Source organism: Gymnoscopelus microlampas (assembly GCF_963454915.1).
Source record: "Gymnoscopelus microlampas genome assembly, chromosome: 3".
Lineage (NCBI taxonomy): Eukaryota > Metazoa > Chordata > Actinopteri > Myctophiformes > Myctophidae > Gymnoscopelus > Gymnoscopelus microlampas.
Genome location: NC_139940.1, coordinates 10,548,883 through 10,566,705, shown reverse-complemented (window position 1 = coordinate 10,566,705; position 17,823 = coordinate 10,548,883). Strand labels below are relative to the sequence as shown.

The 17,823-nt window shown below is 44.5% G+C and overlaps 1 protein-coding gene across 1 annotated transcript; it reads left to right on the top strand.

The window, feature by feature from the left end:
• Positions 1 to 11,486: 11,486 nt before the first annotated feature.
• kcnj14 (potassium inwardly rectifying channel subfamily J member 14) lies at positions 11,487 to 16,458 on the top strand (the record flags this gene model as incomplete). The annotated part of the gene is made up of 3 exons (XM_084052199.1): positions 11,487 to 12,602; positions 15,364 to 15,681; positions 16,222 to 16,458. 3 exons carry the CDS (start codon positions 11,487 to 11,489, stop codon positions 16,456 to 16,458), a joined length of 1,671 nt encoding a protein of 556 aa, XP_083908325.1.
• Between the last annotated feature and the right edge of the window lie 1,365 nt (positions 16,459 to 17,823).

The window sequence follows — 17,823 nt, the reverse complement described above, 5'->3', positions numbered from 1 at the left end:
TAATGTTGGTGACGTTCGTACACAGACATCATCAACAGAAACAGCAACAGATACGTACGACCTCACATTCAGTACAATGCAGTACTCTACAGAGTACAGACTGAACGTATTAACATTCCACACTTATTAAAGCTGGTTCAGAAATGCTCTATTTGCAAAGCAGATCTTGCAGTATTGACAACAAGCCCTCACATTTTGTTCTTGTTGTTTACGGTAGGACAAGTCCGATAGACGTCACACACAATTCGTGTAACTGAACTGGATGTGTGCGGGCATGTCAAGACTCGCTTACTGATAAGAACATGCAGAGAACAGGACCTCCCTTGGGACTGGTACAGTTTTATGAGTTTTTTAAGACTGTTCAGGCAGAGACTGTTCAGGTAGAGACTGCCAGCAGGCATGATAACTGAGATCCACACCACAACTATAACAACAATGATAGTGGTGGACAATATCGTTTAGATCACTTTCAGAGAGTTTTCTTCAACAATAGAAACATTGAAGTCCAATCAAATTCCATCAGGACATCTGGGAGGCAATCAGGTCTCACTCACCGTCGGAATCAGTGCTAGTTTTGTTATTAACGGAGATGATGAGACAATTGTGAATGGATAACGCTGGCTGGTAGGATAGCTGGCATTACCCTCAGGTTGCCTACAACTATCCCACATCCTTATAATTAATAATTACAGTCAGATTATAAATACAGTATATCCAATTGCATGTGTCTTTTCAGCACCACGGAGGTGGAGATCTCTCTTCCTCTGTATGTGGGCTCAGCCTCTGACACAGCTGGACTGCGCACTGAGTGGACACTCACACAATTATAGTTATAGTTATTGTGCTTGGTGTGAACGGCCTTGTGTCATCTAAATTCAATGGATAGTGGATAAAACTGGGTGGAAACGATTAGAAAAATAACTGCATTGTAGAGCCAATGCAAATACTTTAGGGTGATCCTTCATATTGGGATGGTGATTTGTTTTCAAAGCAGTAGGTGAAGGTTTGTCTGCAGCCCATTTTCTCCACCGTTCCAGCCATCCATCCATCTTCAGTCGTTTATCCGGAGTCGGTCGCGGGGGTTCTAGCCAATACATTGAATTTAGATGTCACCAGACATACAGTACTGTATCGGTAGGCAGAAATTTCCGATTGTCTGGCTACGAGAGACTAATTCAGTATTTCTGTACCCTTTTCCGTGTTGTTGTATCTCACACGGGCATGATGGGGAGTGCCAGGGGAAAGGGAGGGTAGTTTTATCCTCTGGACTTATTCTGTGACATTGAAATCATATTCCCTGTGAACCTTAATCTCACTACATGACACCTTAATATGGTACTGTAATCTGGATGAGCAAGAGAAAGGCGGGAGGAGGGAGGACGGGGGGGTTTGACAGAATGTGAGAGAGAGGTGATGTGAAACAAGAGACCCAGAATGTAAAAAAGGAGAGGGACATACGTAGGTACCTATAGGTGGCGTTGAGAATTTGAGCCAACTAGAGGTTCGGGCCACTACGCAGCCACTGTTGATGATGCCATCAGTGTATGTATATGGGCATTCCCCCATATATGGAGTGTCCGGGTAGCTCAGTTGGTAGTGTTTATGAGTTTATGAGTTTATTTAGAGCAAGCGCCCTTCGACCAAAAGGGCATGGGTTTGATCCCCGGGCGCCTCCAGTCATCCTGGTTCTCCATACATCTGGCCAGCTCTTCTGTATTTTGCGCTCCTGCATCTTTCTTGAGTACGTCCACGTATGTTAATGTGGGACGTCCGCGTGACTGGTGCCCGTGTGTTGGTTCCCACAGCACCAATTTGCTGGCTGGTAACATGTTCACTCTTGCTGATGTTAAGTACTGCACGCAATATTCTGGTGTAGCACCCGTGGGAGCGTGTCTATGTTCCCCAGGTTCTATGTTCCCCGCTTACCTAACCCTAACCCTAACTCGCACCCGTCTAGAGACTTCTGCAGGGTTGACTCTACTGTTGCATAGAAGAAGCTGAGTTTGATTTGTTTGGGGAGGTTGGAGTTCCATACACTGGCCGCAGTACCTCCTGTTGTTATTATAGGTGGATGCTCCGATAGGATGTTATAGGTGATAACCTCGGTTTTCTTGGCATTTAGCCGAAGGCAAACCTTGGCACACTCTGACTCCACGCTGATCAGGAGCCCCTGTGCCTGTCCCACGTGGTCAGAGAGCGGGCTGATGTCGTCCGCATAGTCCAGGTCTGTCAGGACTACTGTGGGGTGTCGTCTCGACCTCCTTGGTGTTAGAGTGAGGCCAATCTCCTGCTCTCGTCCACTGATGGCCTTCCTGAGCACATAGTCCAGGACTATGATGAAGAGGAAGGGGGCTAAGGTGTCCCCTTGCATTACCCCAGCCAGGATGTTAAACACCTCACTGTTGCCATCTAGGGTGACCACCTTGGCCCTAGTGCCTGCGTACATGGTCTCTGAGTAGGTTGGGAGGGACATCGTAGGCCTTAAAGATTTTCATCATCGTGCCTCTGTGGATCGAGTCAAATGCTTTTTTTTAAATCAATGAAGCACAGTACTGCAGTCAGGTTGTTCTTTTTCACCTCCTCGATTATTCTCATTAGGGCCAAGATCTGGGCCACGGTAGTTCTCTCCTCTCGAAAACCATTTTGGTTTGCCCTCAGATGAAGATCGATGGCGTGTTGTAACCAGTTCAGTATAATTCGGTTGTAGATCTTTGCCGTGATACATATCAGGCTGATGCCTCGGTAGTTGTCTGGTTTGGAGAGGTCTCCAGCTTTAGGCACCGGGAAGATGTTGGAGAGAGACCACATTTCAGGCTGCTCGTCGTGTAGTAGAGCAAGGTTGCAAAACTGTTGGATCAGGTAATCTAGATCACGGTTCTTTAAGACCTCTGGGGGTATGCCATCCGGCCCAGCGCTTTTGCTCTCTTTCAGTGTGGTTTTCGCCCTGGCAATCTCACTGGCTGTGAAGGGACCATCATCGATGTTGAAGTTCCGGAGGTTATGGCTGAGTCAGAGGTCCGCCGGCCCGCCCCCCCATTAGCCAATTTTAATATAGGATGAGTTCTCAGCTCTCCCAGTATGCTGTTAATGGTCGGCCGTAGCTTAGTCGGTAGAAAAGCCGCCTTGTAATCAGATGGTCAACGGTTTGCCTCCCAGCCCTGATCTATGTGTCGAAGTGTCCCTGAGCAAGACCTTCACCCCTAACTGCTCCCACCCGAGAGCTCATCATGAACATGCGAGCAGCTATCAGCTGGGTGAAGCTGAAAACTGAATTTCACAATATTTTGCTCAGGAAACGGCAAGAGAAAGCCATAGCTAGCATATGATGCTATGAATGAATGATAACCCACCCTTTGAAGAATATTAAATTACAATTAAGAAATGGAGTGAAAGAGTTGCAAACTTGCAATTATTGCCTCCTGAGTAGATTTATTCAAAACTGTGGCCATAACATTTCCGTAAGTGAGTTTTAATGTCATAGGGTCAAATAATGTGCAAACACATTGTACTAGTCAAGTTTTTTGATTTAATATGGTTTAACACTTTACAGCTCAGGGAGGAAGTCGTTCCACAGTTGGGGAGCTAAGAGGGAGTCTAGGACACTTGGCCAGGGTGTTTTAGCGAATGGACAAACAGACTTCCTATGTCAGCTGATGCCCTTGATTGCCTTGTTGGCCATCATCACTAGTATAGTGTCTTGAGCCGGGTGCGGAGAAGAACCGGAAGCCAGAGAAGAGAATGTAAAAGTTGAGAGACTTTGGACATGCACAGTACATACAGTAGGTTGTGAAATATAGGCTCTAGTCTACAGTATATTTTGGAATTGATTTTTTATCAGTTTTATTTTATTTTATTTAGTGCATTTAGGAGACTTAAGTGTAAATACGATCATATATCATCCGTTCATCTGATATGGGCAATCTTAGCATTGTAATGTAGAAGGTAATCAAATAGCATTAATGATCTCTCCCAATATCAACTACATTTACTGAAGCATGATACTGTATTGATTGAGACAACAATAGTGCCTGGCTAACTGTTGTTTCGTGTTTCACACATACACACACACACACACACACACACACACACACACACACACACACACACACACACACACACACACACACACACACACACACACACACACACACACACACACACACACACACACACACACACACACACACGGACGCATGCGCACGCACACACACACAAGCGCGCGCGCACGCACTGCTCTCAATCGTTATCATATAAGGTACTGCTGTGAATGTGACAGTGTCCAGAGGGCCATGAGAGTGTGAAGCGAAAACTTCACAACTGACACTTTCCCACACAGGCCTCAGTGCTGCAGGCCACAAGAGTAGACATTCCAACCAACTGCCACCTCTCACCATGATAAGACTAAACTCACACAACCTACTGTACACAAATTGTATGCATGCGTGTGCATGTCTTTGTAAGCGAGCATGCACACACACACACACACACACACACACACACACACACACACACACACACACACACACACACACACACACACACACACGCGCATATGTTCTCACAGACGCACATTGGCCTAAACATAGTCGCATAAAACCTGCACACGTATGGATGCATATCTTCTTACATGCCTGAACAAACACACAAACACACACATGCACACTATTTGTGCACAGCCTAGTGAGCCTACATAAAGAGACACATAATGCTCTCACTGCCCACATACTCATATGTATGTACATGCACACATACACGTACGCACACACACACACACACACACACACACACACACGCACACACGCACATGCAGACCCACACTCTCTCGCCTTCCTCACCCCCAGCCAGTCATCAGCTGTCCAGCAACCACTCCAGCCCAATCACAGAGATAGCAGGTCTGACAGCCTGAACGCCTGCTTATACTATGTGGTCCACAGACAGTATGCGGTTCACAGACAGGACAGGAAGTACAGAACAGAGCAGTAGAGACTGAGACCCAAGGTCAGAAATGCTCTCTGAAAAACACTGCCTGTGATCTCCCATCATGATCTCTGACTACCGGTGAGGTACATTTTATGATCTCTCATCACAGCAGTTACCAACCTGTTCTGCTTCAGGGCCCACTTGAAAGTCGTGAAAGCGTTTGCGACACACCCATCTGACCACTTACCACGGCAGCCGAATGATGGGTGGTCCGCTTGCATTTTCAGATCATGTTTATAATGATCGATCAATCAGTCGATTGTGTTACGGCTTGGATCAGTGGAACTACCGTAGTATACTTTAAGATCCTATTTAACGGTATTGCAAGTTTTAAAGAAAAAATACCACAACATTGTTTTTTATATTAACCCATTAAAACCGGGAAAGCATCATTTTAGATTTTAGCTATAGCACATTGGTTGGCTACTCAAAAATAGCAATCTACAAGCTCATAGCGCGTCACTTTGTGCCGTGCTATGAGCTTGTAGATCTGCTATTTTTGAAAAATCATGAACATTTGTGACACATCTTTGAATATATGTTTTGAAGCGAACATTTTTAACTCAAATCTTTGCTTCTGGTGGTCCCTGGAACAAAATATTTGATGGGAGGTCGGCGGCCAAATACATATCATTTTAGGGGTCCTTGACATGAAAAGGTTGGAGAACCACTGATATAGAAACAAAAGTTATTTCAGAAAACTGTTAGGATTTAGAAGACATTTGTCTATTTGTCTATCCAACACCTTGGTCCCAAACAAGATTAAAACATACTAGCTGGATTGCCATGGAATTCGCTGTGCACTTTCATGCTCCCCATAATATGAAACCTAGTGATATTGGTGACCTCATGGACTTTCCTCTAGCACCACCCGTAGGCCAAGAGTTCCACTTGCACACAAGATATCTCAAAATCTATTTGGTAGATTGCCATGAGATTTGGAGCAGCACGTCTAGAAGCCGCTAGCTAAGCTTTTAGACTTTTAGTCTTGTTTAAATGACAACAGTCATCGTTCTCACAACATTTAACCATATGTTATCCTTAAATTTCAGATAATTCATTCAAATCACAGTTAATGCCATGAAATCATGTGACTATTGAATGATGTCTTTAGGACTTTAGTACTTATTAGTTATTATACGGTATGTGCATTCAGTGCATCCATTCTATGTATGTTTGTAGAGTCAGTTAGTTTGTTCTCACAAAAAGACTTCGTCTAGTAGTTCTGGTTCACAGTAGTACTGTAGTTATTAGTTAATGTCCTGACCAATGTGTCTTTTAAGGAATAGTTCACCCAAAAAATGACTTATTTTCTATCACACACCTCATGAAGCATTGAATTCATGGAGATTTGTTAGTTTTTTACGCATTCCTAAGCCAATAATTGGATGGCCGGGTGTATTTCCGGTAGGAGACTCAAAGAGTCTCATTTGAGTCTCCTAACGGATACATTAGCATCTTTCTGACGGTAATGAAATTATTGGCTTAGGAATGCGACAACAAATAGAAAATATGTCATTGTTTGGGTGAACTACTTCTTTAATGAGGGAAAACCTTTAAACATAGAGTGTTGTCTCTAAGTAACAGGCTGGATACATTATTATAAATTATTGCATTCTGTTGTTGTAATGCACTCACTGTGTCTCACTGTTTTGTCCATTTTTGACTGTCTTTAAAGGAGCCTCAGAGGAGAGCTGTGGACAATTCAGAAACCTGCCTACCAGTGACATCATCGGTAGGCTGGTTTGGTCATTTCAAACAATTTTTTTTGTTTTGTTTTGTTTTTAGTTAATGCGAGAACATTGGCCTCTATTATAGTATGTTAACTTTCCAGGAACAGAAAGGCTGCAGTTTCTATTAGCTTGGATTGGCCATCGATGATGTCATTGGTAGGCAGGTTTCTGAACAGTCCACAGCCATCCTCTGAGACACAGAGTGAGTAGACAAAAATGATACCATCTTTTAATGAGCATTATAGTGAGGACCAATTATGAAGATAGGTTGAAAATGGCTGAAGTGGTCCTTTTAACTGTGGTCACGCACACTCATGCATGCATGTCACGATCACTTGATGGATCAAATGATCGAATGATTATATTTAGAGTACAGTACAGAGAAATTTAGGCCAGCAGTCTACCCTGTGTGTGTGTGTGTGTGTGTGTGTGTGTGTGTGTGTGTGTGTGTGTGTGTGTGTGTGTGTGTGTGTGTGTGTGTGTGTGTGTGTGTGTGTGTGTGTGTGTGTGTGTGTGTGTGTGTGTGTGTGTGTGTGTGTGTGTGTGTGTGTGTGTGTGTGTGTGTGTGAATATGATCCACCATTCCGCTATCCCTCCATATTTGCTGGCTGACTGACATCACCAATGTGATGTCAGAGATCCACAGGGCAGCCTCGCTATTATTAGACCTTTTCTTGTTAACCTTCCTCTTGGCAAAGTGACCATGACCAACGAATTGTAATAGGTAATAGTAGTACAGGCAATTGTAACATTCTCGTGTTTCTTCTCATCCTAAATGTTTGTGCAATTGTTGAGCCTTCTGGGGAAGGTGTTTTCCAAATTCAATTAAACATCAGTGACTTTCCCCCTAGCCTAGACACCAATTACTTGATGCTTAAATGGCATCGTAGGAACCTCGCCATTGAACATATACTGCCTTGTAAAGAAAATGTAACAGATTTGATCCTTGTCAATGACTAGGTGTCCTGGAGAAGACACTCAGGGCCCTATCTTGCGTGACGCTTTACCCCTTACCCATTCAAACTTAGTGCCTTAATGCCTAAGGTATTTCCTTAGGCATTTTTTACTATTTTGAAAAACATTTTTAAGTAGTTCAAATGGCCTGCTTGAACTTTAAAAATGTTTTTTAAAAATAGTAAAAAATGGCAAAAACGTTTAGGCATAAGGGGTAAGGCGGTACACAAGATAGGGCCCTGAGTCTTGACATATTCAGTCATTGTAAGTTCCTCGATAAAGTATAGTCTAATTTCTGAAAATGTAATGCAACACCACACCACAGTGGCACAAGGAAAATTCCTATTTCCAGACACTACATCATCCAAAAGCTGACCTCTGTGTGTATATATATATATATATAAACCCGGCCTCTTTCCACTTTCTACTGTAATGGGAGCAGTTCTTATGTAAAGTATACAGTATAGCGGATTAGCAGAATCGGCGCTAGATTACTGGACAGACGTGCGCATCTGTAATCCAAAGCATTCCGTCATCGCAACCGTGGCATTCCCCGTTTGGCATGGGGAGATGTTAAGCTTATGAGCTTCAGGCAGTACTACTTTTCAACCAGCAGGCATCCCTACTCAACACCAGGGTCAGTGGTGGAAGAAGTACTAACACATTTTACCTAAGTAAAAGTATCAATAACACAATCCTGTATTAACATAAGGATTGGTTAGAATAATGTTGTATTCATTCAAATAAGTTCCAGATTGCAGCTATAAGAACTTCTGAAATGAGCAAATCATTCTCGTCTTAGAACAGGTTAGTCAGTTGATTTGAATTGGAACCCTTGATATTGACAAGCTGATTTCAGCTCAATCCTGGTATTATTAATTGTGTGTTTTGAAATGAAATTTGGAATTCACCAGAGATTGAAAATTAACTAATTTTCTCCCCATTTATCTTTTCAGAAATCCGTGATTACATCTGGCTGATGAACTTTTCACTTCTTCAGGTCAACACAGGAGCACCGTTTAAAGTGTAGGTGATATTGTATTCCATTATGCAGTGCCTGTACGTCAACGCAGCCTTGTAGAATTGTGCAGCTTTACTTCTAGATTCATTTTCGAATTCACTTCAAATTCTTGCTGATTATAATTTCACTACTAATTTTAATTCTAATTAAGAACTGAAGTCTCTCTGGACAGTCGTCATTACTTCACACTGACAACTCACTACTACTGTACAATACATCATCAAAGACTACTTTTCAAACCACTCATAGTTAATCCATACAACCCAGGTTTAACAAAAGGATTAACCACTTGTGCCGCAGCATCCATATGCTGGGGTGAACATTAGCCAAAAATAACCGATCTACAATAAGCTCTTCGGAGAGATTTGTTGTAAATAGAAAAAGTTACAGAGCCAACTGAGGTCCAAGTCTAGAGGGTTTCATTTGTGTGATTTCATGTTATTTGCTTCCATAGAGCAACAACTTTGTGAATGAAGAGAAAATGACCAGATACAGATGAACGGACTCCATGACTTCCTGCCAGTTGAGGACTTCTTCCCAGAGGAAACACCTCTGCTTCCTGTGACCATGCATGAGGGGGGGAGGAGAGAGGACAAGTGAAGATGAATCCCTACGTCACTTCTCATTTTAGGAGGGATCTCTTTCCTCATTTCCACTTGTTGTAGGCATTTTCTTTTCTAGCCCCTCGGTCACGGCAACTGTGACAACGGCTCCCATGTTTGTCTAAACCCAGAACAGTAGTTTTTGTCAGTGTATTTTGGTCCATGTGATGCTGTAAATGACTTGGTACTCAGTCTGGGTCAGGGTTTGCTTGTATCCACTCCTAAGACACTGGGTTTCTCAGACTTGTATTTCTGACAGGATTCAGTTGTAAACAGAAGGTAAACCCGAAGATTGCAAGCAGACTGGTTCTTTTTCAAGCTCATCTGATGTTCTCTTGGACAAAAAAAAGCTTTTGCTCCATCAATAATTTGATAGAATAATTTCTGTGTCAAAGAATTTTGCATGCACATTTTTTTCTCAGAACTATTACCAAGGTGTTTTCCATCTCTCTTGCATGTTCACACTCTTCTGCGAGGGACATTTCTCCTATGTTTCTCGGCTTTTCTCAGGTTCCCAGGTTTAAGTGTGAGATCCGATTTAATTTCCTTTCTGACAAAGTCGAGCTCTTCTCAGTCGTGGACTAGACATGAGCCCTCTCCTCCGACCCCATGCCTACAGAATACCATGGAGGTCATCCTCAGGTGACTTGTGCACTTTCCTGCAACCTCAATCAATCTAATACTGTAACTATCCATGTGTTTTACACTCTTGTTGACCAACGTCAGGCATACCAGATCACCCTTTTCACATTTCTCTCTCTAACACAGTCTCCTGTCTCTCTGCTTCACTCCTTTTTGCTCTACGTTTTTCTATGTTTTCTGCCTCCCCTCTCATGCTCTGTCAGGCATAGGGGATTTCTCAGCTGCAGCTGTAATGGAGGATAATTCTGCCATTGTAGAGAGAGATGTGTACGTTTCCACAAAGGTAATCCATAGTTACGTTTCATCTGACGTTGTGTAGGGCTTTGATTACTGACAGCAGTAAAGTCGTCCATATAATCCTCTCAAAAATCAGTATATCAAATGCCTTTTTTGAATTGACCATGGCCACGACACAGATAGACCAACCCCAAGGTACAGAATGTAGAATTGTCAAAGCGGTGACTTGAGGAATCCAGCTTTCAGGCATAGGTAAAGATGACAAAGTGAGCTGGGAGCCTTTTGTCAGGCAATGGAACTTTTATCTTGATTTTTAGACTACAGGAACAGGTACAAAGGCTGGTGAAAGACATTTAGTGAGTCTGCACATTTACACAATCTACGGGGAGCCCATATTCAGTGTTTGACCCTAACAAAAGCATGTATGACATAAAGTAATGTATTCTTTTATGTGTCTTCTCATGACCATACCACGGGGTTGTGAAGCTGTGAAGAGCTTGGATCGTAAGAAAGAGCATGTTCTTTTTGCTCAATCTCTAGACTGCATGGTAGAAAAATCCTACGTTTGACTGAAGCCTACCATAATCTGTCCTTATATACTCTCTTTATTTGCATGTTACACAAGAATAATTTGTTGGTACAAAGTATTCTGTAATAGGTCCTCAAACTACCCGACCTGTACTCTTTCCTTTTTTTTTTTATTGCCATTTTGTTTTCTTTTGAAATGGTGTAGGCCTGCCCAAGGTTTTCCCTCATTTGTTGTAAACAGAGAGTCTTATTGCATGCCTACTGTAGTCATAGTCCCTCTTGTCCAACCCACAATGGCTGCAAATGTAGGGTCACAACCTTTAACCCCTTGGACCATGGTTGAGTGACTAAGCTGAGAGAGTTTGTACACATCAGTGAGTATATATGGACCTGTAAGGACACTGATGTTTTTATGATTACGCCTTTGGACGTGCTCCAAAAAAGCAATCTGTACCTGAAAAAGGAACGACCGCCCACAGATACAACTTCACCACCAAGTGACTGAAACATGGAGGTGGATGGGTTTATCTTGTGCTCACAGGTGCCGTTTATGGATTTGCACACATCTCTGCAGGAGGACGCTCCTTCACCATAAACAGTGGAAACGCGTTCTTATCAGCACTGCACACATCTTGTATCATTCGTTCTATCAAAGCACATGGTAACTCGACAGTGAACTCCATCTCAGGCATCTACAGTAATATCAGACATAATTGTGTTGAAAAACTGAAAGACTGTGGCAAATAGCTGCATCTTGTTCCTTGTCTGTGAGAAAATAAGTTGTGTGCAATGGGAGCGGCACGAGTGAAGCGTCGTTTCAGCGCGGTGGTAGATGGGCCGGTAGACGAGGAGGAGGTCATGAGGCTGGCGCAGAGCGCTGCGGACACGGCCAGAGCGGGGGGGAGCACCAATGGTTCGGGCAGTCCGACCGACCCCTCCCCGACCCACACCGGCAACGGCATCGCTGCCCTCGCCGCCCTCGCCGTGCAGGGCAACAGCAACAACACGCGGAGGCACATCGCCATGGGAGAGCTGGTCGAGGAGGGCAGAGGAGGAGAGGGCGGGGTGAGAGGAGGAGGAGGAGGTGAAGGAGTTTGCTTGGGGCTGCAGAGGAATGCGAGGGGCGAAAGCGCAGGAGGGAGAGGGGACGGGCGTATGTCGTCCTCTGACCAGGACTCACTGTCGTCGCCCCTCTGCGCCGGGCGCCGCCCCTCCTCCTCTGCTGCCCGGCGCCAACCCAGCCGCCGCCACCGCCGCCGGCCCCGGCAACGCTTTGTGGGCAAGGACGGACGCTGCAACGTCACCTTCGTCAACATGAGCGAGAGGGGCCAGCGGTACCTCAGTGACCTCTTCACCACCTGTGTGGACATCCGCTGGCGCTGGATGCTCGTCATCTTCACCCTCTCCTTCCTCCTCTCTTGGCTGCTCTTTGGCTTTGCCTTCTGGCTCATTGCCTCCATGCACGGGGACCTCTCCATCCGCCTCGCCCCCGGCTCCGGTACCTCCTCCTCAGGGGAGGACGCAGCAGGGGGGGAGTCGAACGGAGAGGCGCCGGCAGGTGTGGAGCCGTGCTTCCTCCAGGTCCACAGCTTCATGGCGGCCTTCCTCTTCTCCCTGGAGACGCAGACCTCCATCGGTTACGGCTTCCGCAGTGTGACCGAGGAGTGCCCCCTGGCGGTGCTGGCGGTCGTCTTGCAGTGCATCGTGGGCTGCATCATCGACGCCTTCATCATCGGGGCGGTTATGGCAAAGATCGCCAAACCCAAGAAGCGCAACGAGACGCTGGTGTTCTCTGACACGGCCGTTGTGGCGCTGAGGGATGGCAAGCTCTGCATGATGTGGAGGGTCGGCAACCTGCGCAAGAGTCACCTGGTAGAGGCTCACGTCCGAGCACAGCTACTAAAGGTAAGACAGAGGAGATTTTTTTTGTTAGAACCCAAATGCAGAGCAAGCAGGCAGTTGAGCAAGATTAACACCAAACTAAGCTTTACTGCAGCTTCCACAAAAACAGTGTACAGGGATAGGTGCAAAACACATGAGAAATAAACAGGCAGTAACATGTCACAAGACACACTAGAGCTAACAGGACACAGGTGAACGTGATGAACAATAAACAGGTGCGGCTGATTACAACGACCAGGGAACATCTGGTGGATAGGTAGGGAAGCACAGGACAGGGTCACATCTGGTGGGCAGGTAGGGGAGGACAGACAGGGCAGGCAGAGTGACAAATGGTCGACAGCCAGAGGAAACACAGGACAAGGTGACATCTGGAGGACAGACAAGGAAGCACAAGACAAGGTGACATCTGGTGGACAGGTAGGGAAGCACAGGAGGACACCCGAGAAAGTATTGTGATGCAGAATGAAAAGACCAGGATTTTCTTTTCATGGCATAACCTGGGCCTGTTCACACACATTCTGTTCTCTTCTGTTCACATCAAATATGGGTTTTAGACAGGGTTTATATTATAGTAGATGAACCCTAAAACAAAGACACAAGAAGAAGAGAGATGCTTTCTGAACAATTGAAACATTACATTTAATGTGCTTCTCACCAATAGGGAAAAGTGTAACACAAATAAAGGATAGAATTGCAATGGTGTTTCAGCCAGTAAGATCACTGACCATATCCTGTATTAAGTCCCTGGTGTGGTTCCACGTTAGGGACATTGTTGTCATAATCTCGTTACTGTCTTTCTAAGCTGTCCTTTCCAACTAGTTCAGTTTAAAAAATCCCATATGAAGATGAGGTATAGGCAACAACACAATGTAGTGTAAGAAATGTTGTTCATAATTGCAAGGTTTGCTACATCATGAGGGAAGCTATTTAGTTCTAGTGGGGTTAAAGCATTTATGAGCATGTCTCCCTACCAAAGACATGGGTTGGGTCTGATGTCAGAGATGGAGAAAGAGCATAAAGCATGCGCCGCAACATGTTGTGAGCTTGTAGATCAGATTTTTAGGTGAGCAACACCAGTGCAAAACTACGCCTTTAGGATGATCGAGGTAGTGAGAGTTACAAAAGGTCGCAGAGTAGAGGCAGAAAAAGAGAGAGTGAGAGTGCTCTGAAAGGTCACAGAAAAAATTAGGAGATAGAGAGAGAGAGAGAGAGACGTAAAGAAACAGTACTAAGGCCATCTGGCTTGTATTCTATAGGTTGTAGTTAATGAGAGCTTGTTTTATTTCCCGTCAGGGGTTTTAGAAGATTTACTATGGATTAACTTCTCCAGGATTCTTTGAATCCTGGAGAAGCCATTGTCCTTCCTCATCCCCCCCTGGTGGGTGGGTGGGTGTGTGTGTGTGTGTGTGTGTGTGTGTGTGTGTGTGTGTGTGTGTGTGTGTGTGTGTGTGTGTGTGTGTGTGTGTGTGTGTGTGTGTGTGTGTGTGTGTGTTACGTTTGTGTGATGGGCTGTTAGGATTCTAGGTGGTCTGTAGGACGCGTTAGTGTACGTGTGTGTATAAACAGCCGCACTTGTGTCAGAGTCGTCCTCCAGTTTGCAATCTCTAGAGCCCTGAGGTGACCACAGTGACATCTACAATCCCTGTTAATAACCTGTATGTGTCAAAGTTCAGCTGGGGCAGGAGGGATTATGTCCGTTCAGAGAAATACAATATTCTATGCTGGAGTTGGAGATTGAAAAAACAAAAGAGGTTGGGTCAATGATAATTCTGCACATGGGGACACTGGTGTGTCAACATTTAGCCAGAGAGGCAAAATATAGGTCAGATATTAACCAGTTCAGCCCTTTATTCTTCATTGTACGACAAATAGTGAAAATAGATCTACAAGCTCACAACACATCGCATCATGATGACGCTTTGTGAGCTTGTAGATGGGCTATTTTAGCTTTTTTATGTTTGTCTGTAATGACATGGCCAGAATAGGGACACCAGGTTGTCACATTTGTGGTCAGCGTTGGAAATTAGCATTTGCTGTCAATAATATTGATTATCTCCTTTGGCCCTGAGATTTCCTGGGTCATTAGGCAAATTATTTTTATTTACTCAATGCCTGAAAATTTGAGCGGACAAACTTCTTTTCATAATACTGGTGTTGTGTTTTATTAGTAACTCCAATGTCAGGCAGGTATTAGATGGGTCCATATTGCCAAGATGCCAGATATAGGTATACTGTAGTGTAGTTGTTGGTTTCTTTAACCGGGGTGCATTTTTTTGTTGTTTCAGTTAGTTAGCACTGCAGTCAACTACTATTTCTATCCATTTTTGTAACAGACAGACAGCAGGAAACTGAGAGGGAGGGAGTGTGTACAAAAAAGAGAGAGAGAATTTGGGACTTTATCAGAGACTCAATTAGGTCAGACATTATCTTGGGCCAAATATCACAAAACTGCTGTGAAAACTTGAATGCACCTGTAGTGTATATTTCATTCACTGTCAGCTCAGTAAGTGGACACTGACCTATCTTTATTTTGATGTAGGAGAGGAGGGAGAAACTGACATCATGTCACTGACACAGTCTCTCTTTCTTCTGCCCCCATCTTTCTTTCTCTCATTTTTAATCTGTCACTCTCGCTTTCTTCCTCCTCCTTCTCACTCCCTCTCTTTGTCTTCCTATCTGTCCAACTGTCTAATCTCTTGGTCTATGTCATCCTCCTTTTTTCTTTCTCTCTCTCTCATCTCCGCTCCCCATCCTCCGCTTTCAGCCGAGGGTCACCCCAGAGGGGGAGTTCCTGCCGTTGGACAACATGGACCTCAACGTGGGCTTCGACACGGGTACAGACCGCATCTTCCTGGTGTCTCCCTGCACCGTTGTCCACGAGATCGACGACGAGTCGCCCCTCTTTGAGATGGACCGCAAGGCTCTGGAGGGCGACAGTGAGCTGGAGGTGGTGGTCATCCTGGAGGGCATGGTTGAGGCCACGGCCATGACCACGCAATGCCGCAGCTCCTACCTGGCTTCCGAGATCACCTGGGGACGCCGCTTCGAACCTGTGCTCTTTGAGCGGAAAGACTGCTACCAGGTAGAGGTGACATGCAGTCTGTAGTTAACAGTGTTTACCTGTGATAATCGTTGCGTGTTGTGCTCACGTCTAAGTGGAGGGCCGTTTATCCCTGCCATCACTAATAATGGCATGGTGTCCCAGTCAAATGCATGTCTTAGTGTGGTGATGTGGTCACAAATGGAAATAGCGATCTTTATGACAGTGTTTCTGAAATGAAAACTGTTATGCTTAATGATAAAATGTTGACAAGCGTTTTTGCAACCTTCTGATCTATAAAGTGTTCATCGTACTCATCGTACTGTAAAATTGGGACATTAGTACTACTGTGCCCATTTAATGTTTTTGCCTGATTTTCTGAACCTTACTCTTTCGCAGGACTGTCTATATTTGCTACTGTTAGTGGTCTTTCATCTCAAAGAGCACTGGTTCTAACCACCACCCTGTAGTGACAATTTATCTTGGAGAATCAGTAACTCTGAGGTCAGCCTTGAGTGCATTCCCAGTGAAATGCTCATTTAAATGAAATAAACTAGCGTCTCATTCTGTCCTTTTTTCTAGGTGGACTACTCATTCTTCCATCGAACGTATGAGATCCCCGGCCATCCGTCATGCAGCGCCAAGGAGCTAGCTGAGCGCAAGTACATAGAGGACTCACCCTCGTCGTTCTGCTACGAGAATGAGGTGGCCCTGCAGCTTGCATCCTCCAATGATGACCCCAAACCTGACGACAACCCCCAACATCCCTCACCCCCGACTGGACGCCCCTCGCACTCTGAACACCCCCATACCAACTGACCTGGGGGAGAAAGAGAGATGGGGTGTGAGGGCAATGTGAACATAATGCCCCAATGGGGCAGAGCGAAGTAAGGCACACAGAGGTGAATACAGACAGGAATAGACAGTGGACAGATGTAGAGACATGTTTAGAAGCAGTGGTGGAAGAAGTACAGTAAGTAAAAGTACCTCAAAATTATACATTAGTATTGATTGACACTTAATGTAATCAGCACGGAGGTAAGATAAAACATTGAGACTAAAAGGATAACACAAAAAAATGGGGACTTGTTTCCATTGTGGTCCTATGTTTTCAATTCATCAGCAGAGCATAGAATATTTACACATTAATACATGTCATAACAGTACAGTACAGTACTTATACTTTCCACCACTGTTTAGATGATAGGAAAGATCAGGTAGTCGTAGTCACAAACAGAAAGAAAGTTTGTTGACCAAGAAATTGGAGGTAAGCATGTCTTTCACATAGCCAGGAATTGTCCTTTTTAAAAGGTAGGTAAAGGGAGTGAGAGAGAAACAGAGAGGGGGTTGGGCAGTCGTGTAAAATGTAATGTTTGGGGTCACTCTGAAAGATAAGTCAGCAAATAACCCAGTTGGCTTATTGGGATTGGCGATCTTTTCAGGATCTTTACAAACTGCTGCGTCTTGGATCCGGCCCATCATTCAATACCACTACCACCGCGCCACCAGGCTCTAACGTCTAGCCTCCATGGATGTACAACAGTTCCCCCCAATGGCAGAAACATGCAACTGCAACACATCATATGTGTAAATATCTGTTGAAATTAATAATGTTAATCAAGTAATGTTAAAAAATGTTATGTTATGATATCTGACCAGGTCTTTGGTATGTGTTCCTTGTGAGTGTTCTTAGTTATTTGGGTAAGTAAGGATAGTAAGGAAAATTGTCTGCATGCTAGTTTGAGTCCTGGGCCTGGGGGGTCTGTCTTCCAATGTGTGTCAGGCTACCTGTTACAGCCAATGTGCAGCAACAACATCACCACAGAGAAACAGCTGAAAATGAGCAGCCATTTTAAGCTGTTTCTTTCTATTATTTGTATCTACTATTTGTACTGTAAACGAATTGTCCATTTTACTCTTACATCATACCCACCCAGTTTGATGTAAGAGCAAAATTGCCGCTATGTCAATGTTATGCAGAGAATCAGCACATGTAGAGATGCTCTCAACCAAAGCAGTTAAGCGTGATTTGTAATCTGTCGTACAACAGTGTCCTGCAATGACAATAGCAGATCTACAAGCACATCACAAGCACATCGAGACGCATTGTGGGCTTGTAAATCAGCTATTTTGGGCACGAGACACAGTCATACGGGTAAGTATAAATCAGGCTTCACTCTGTGA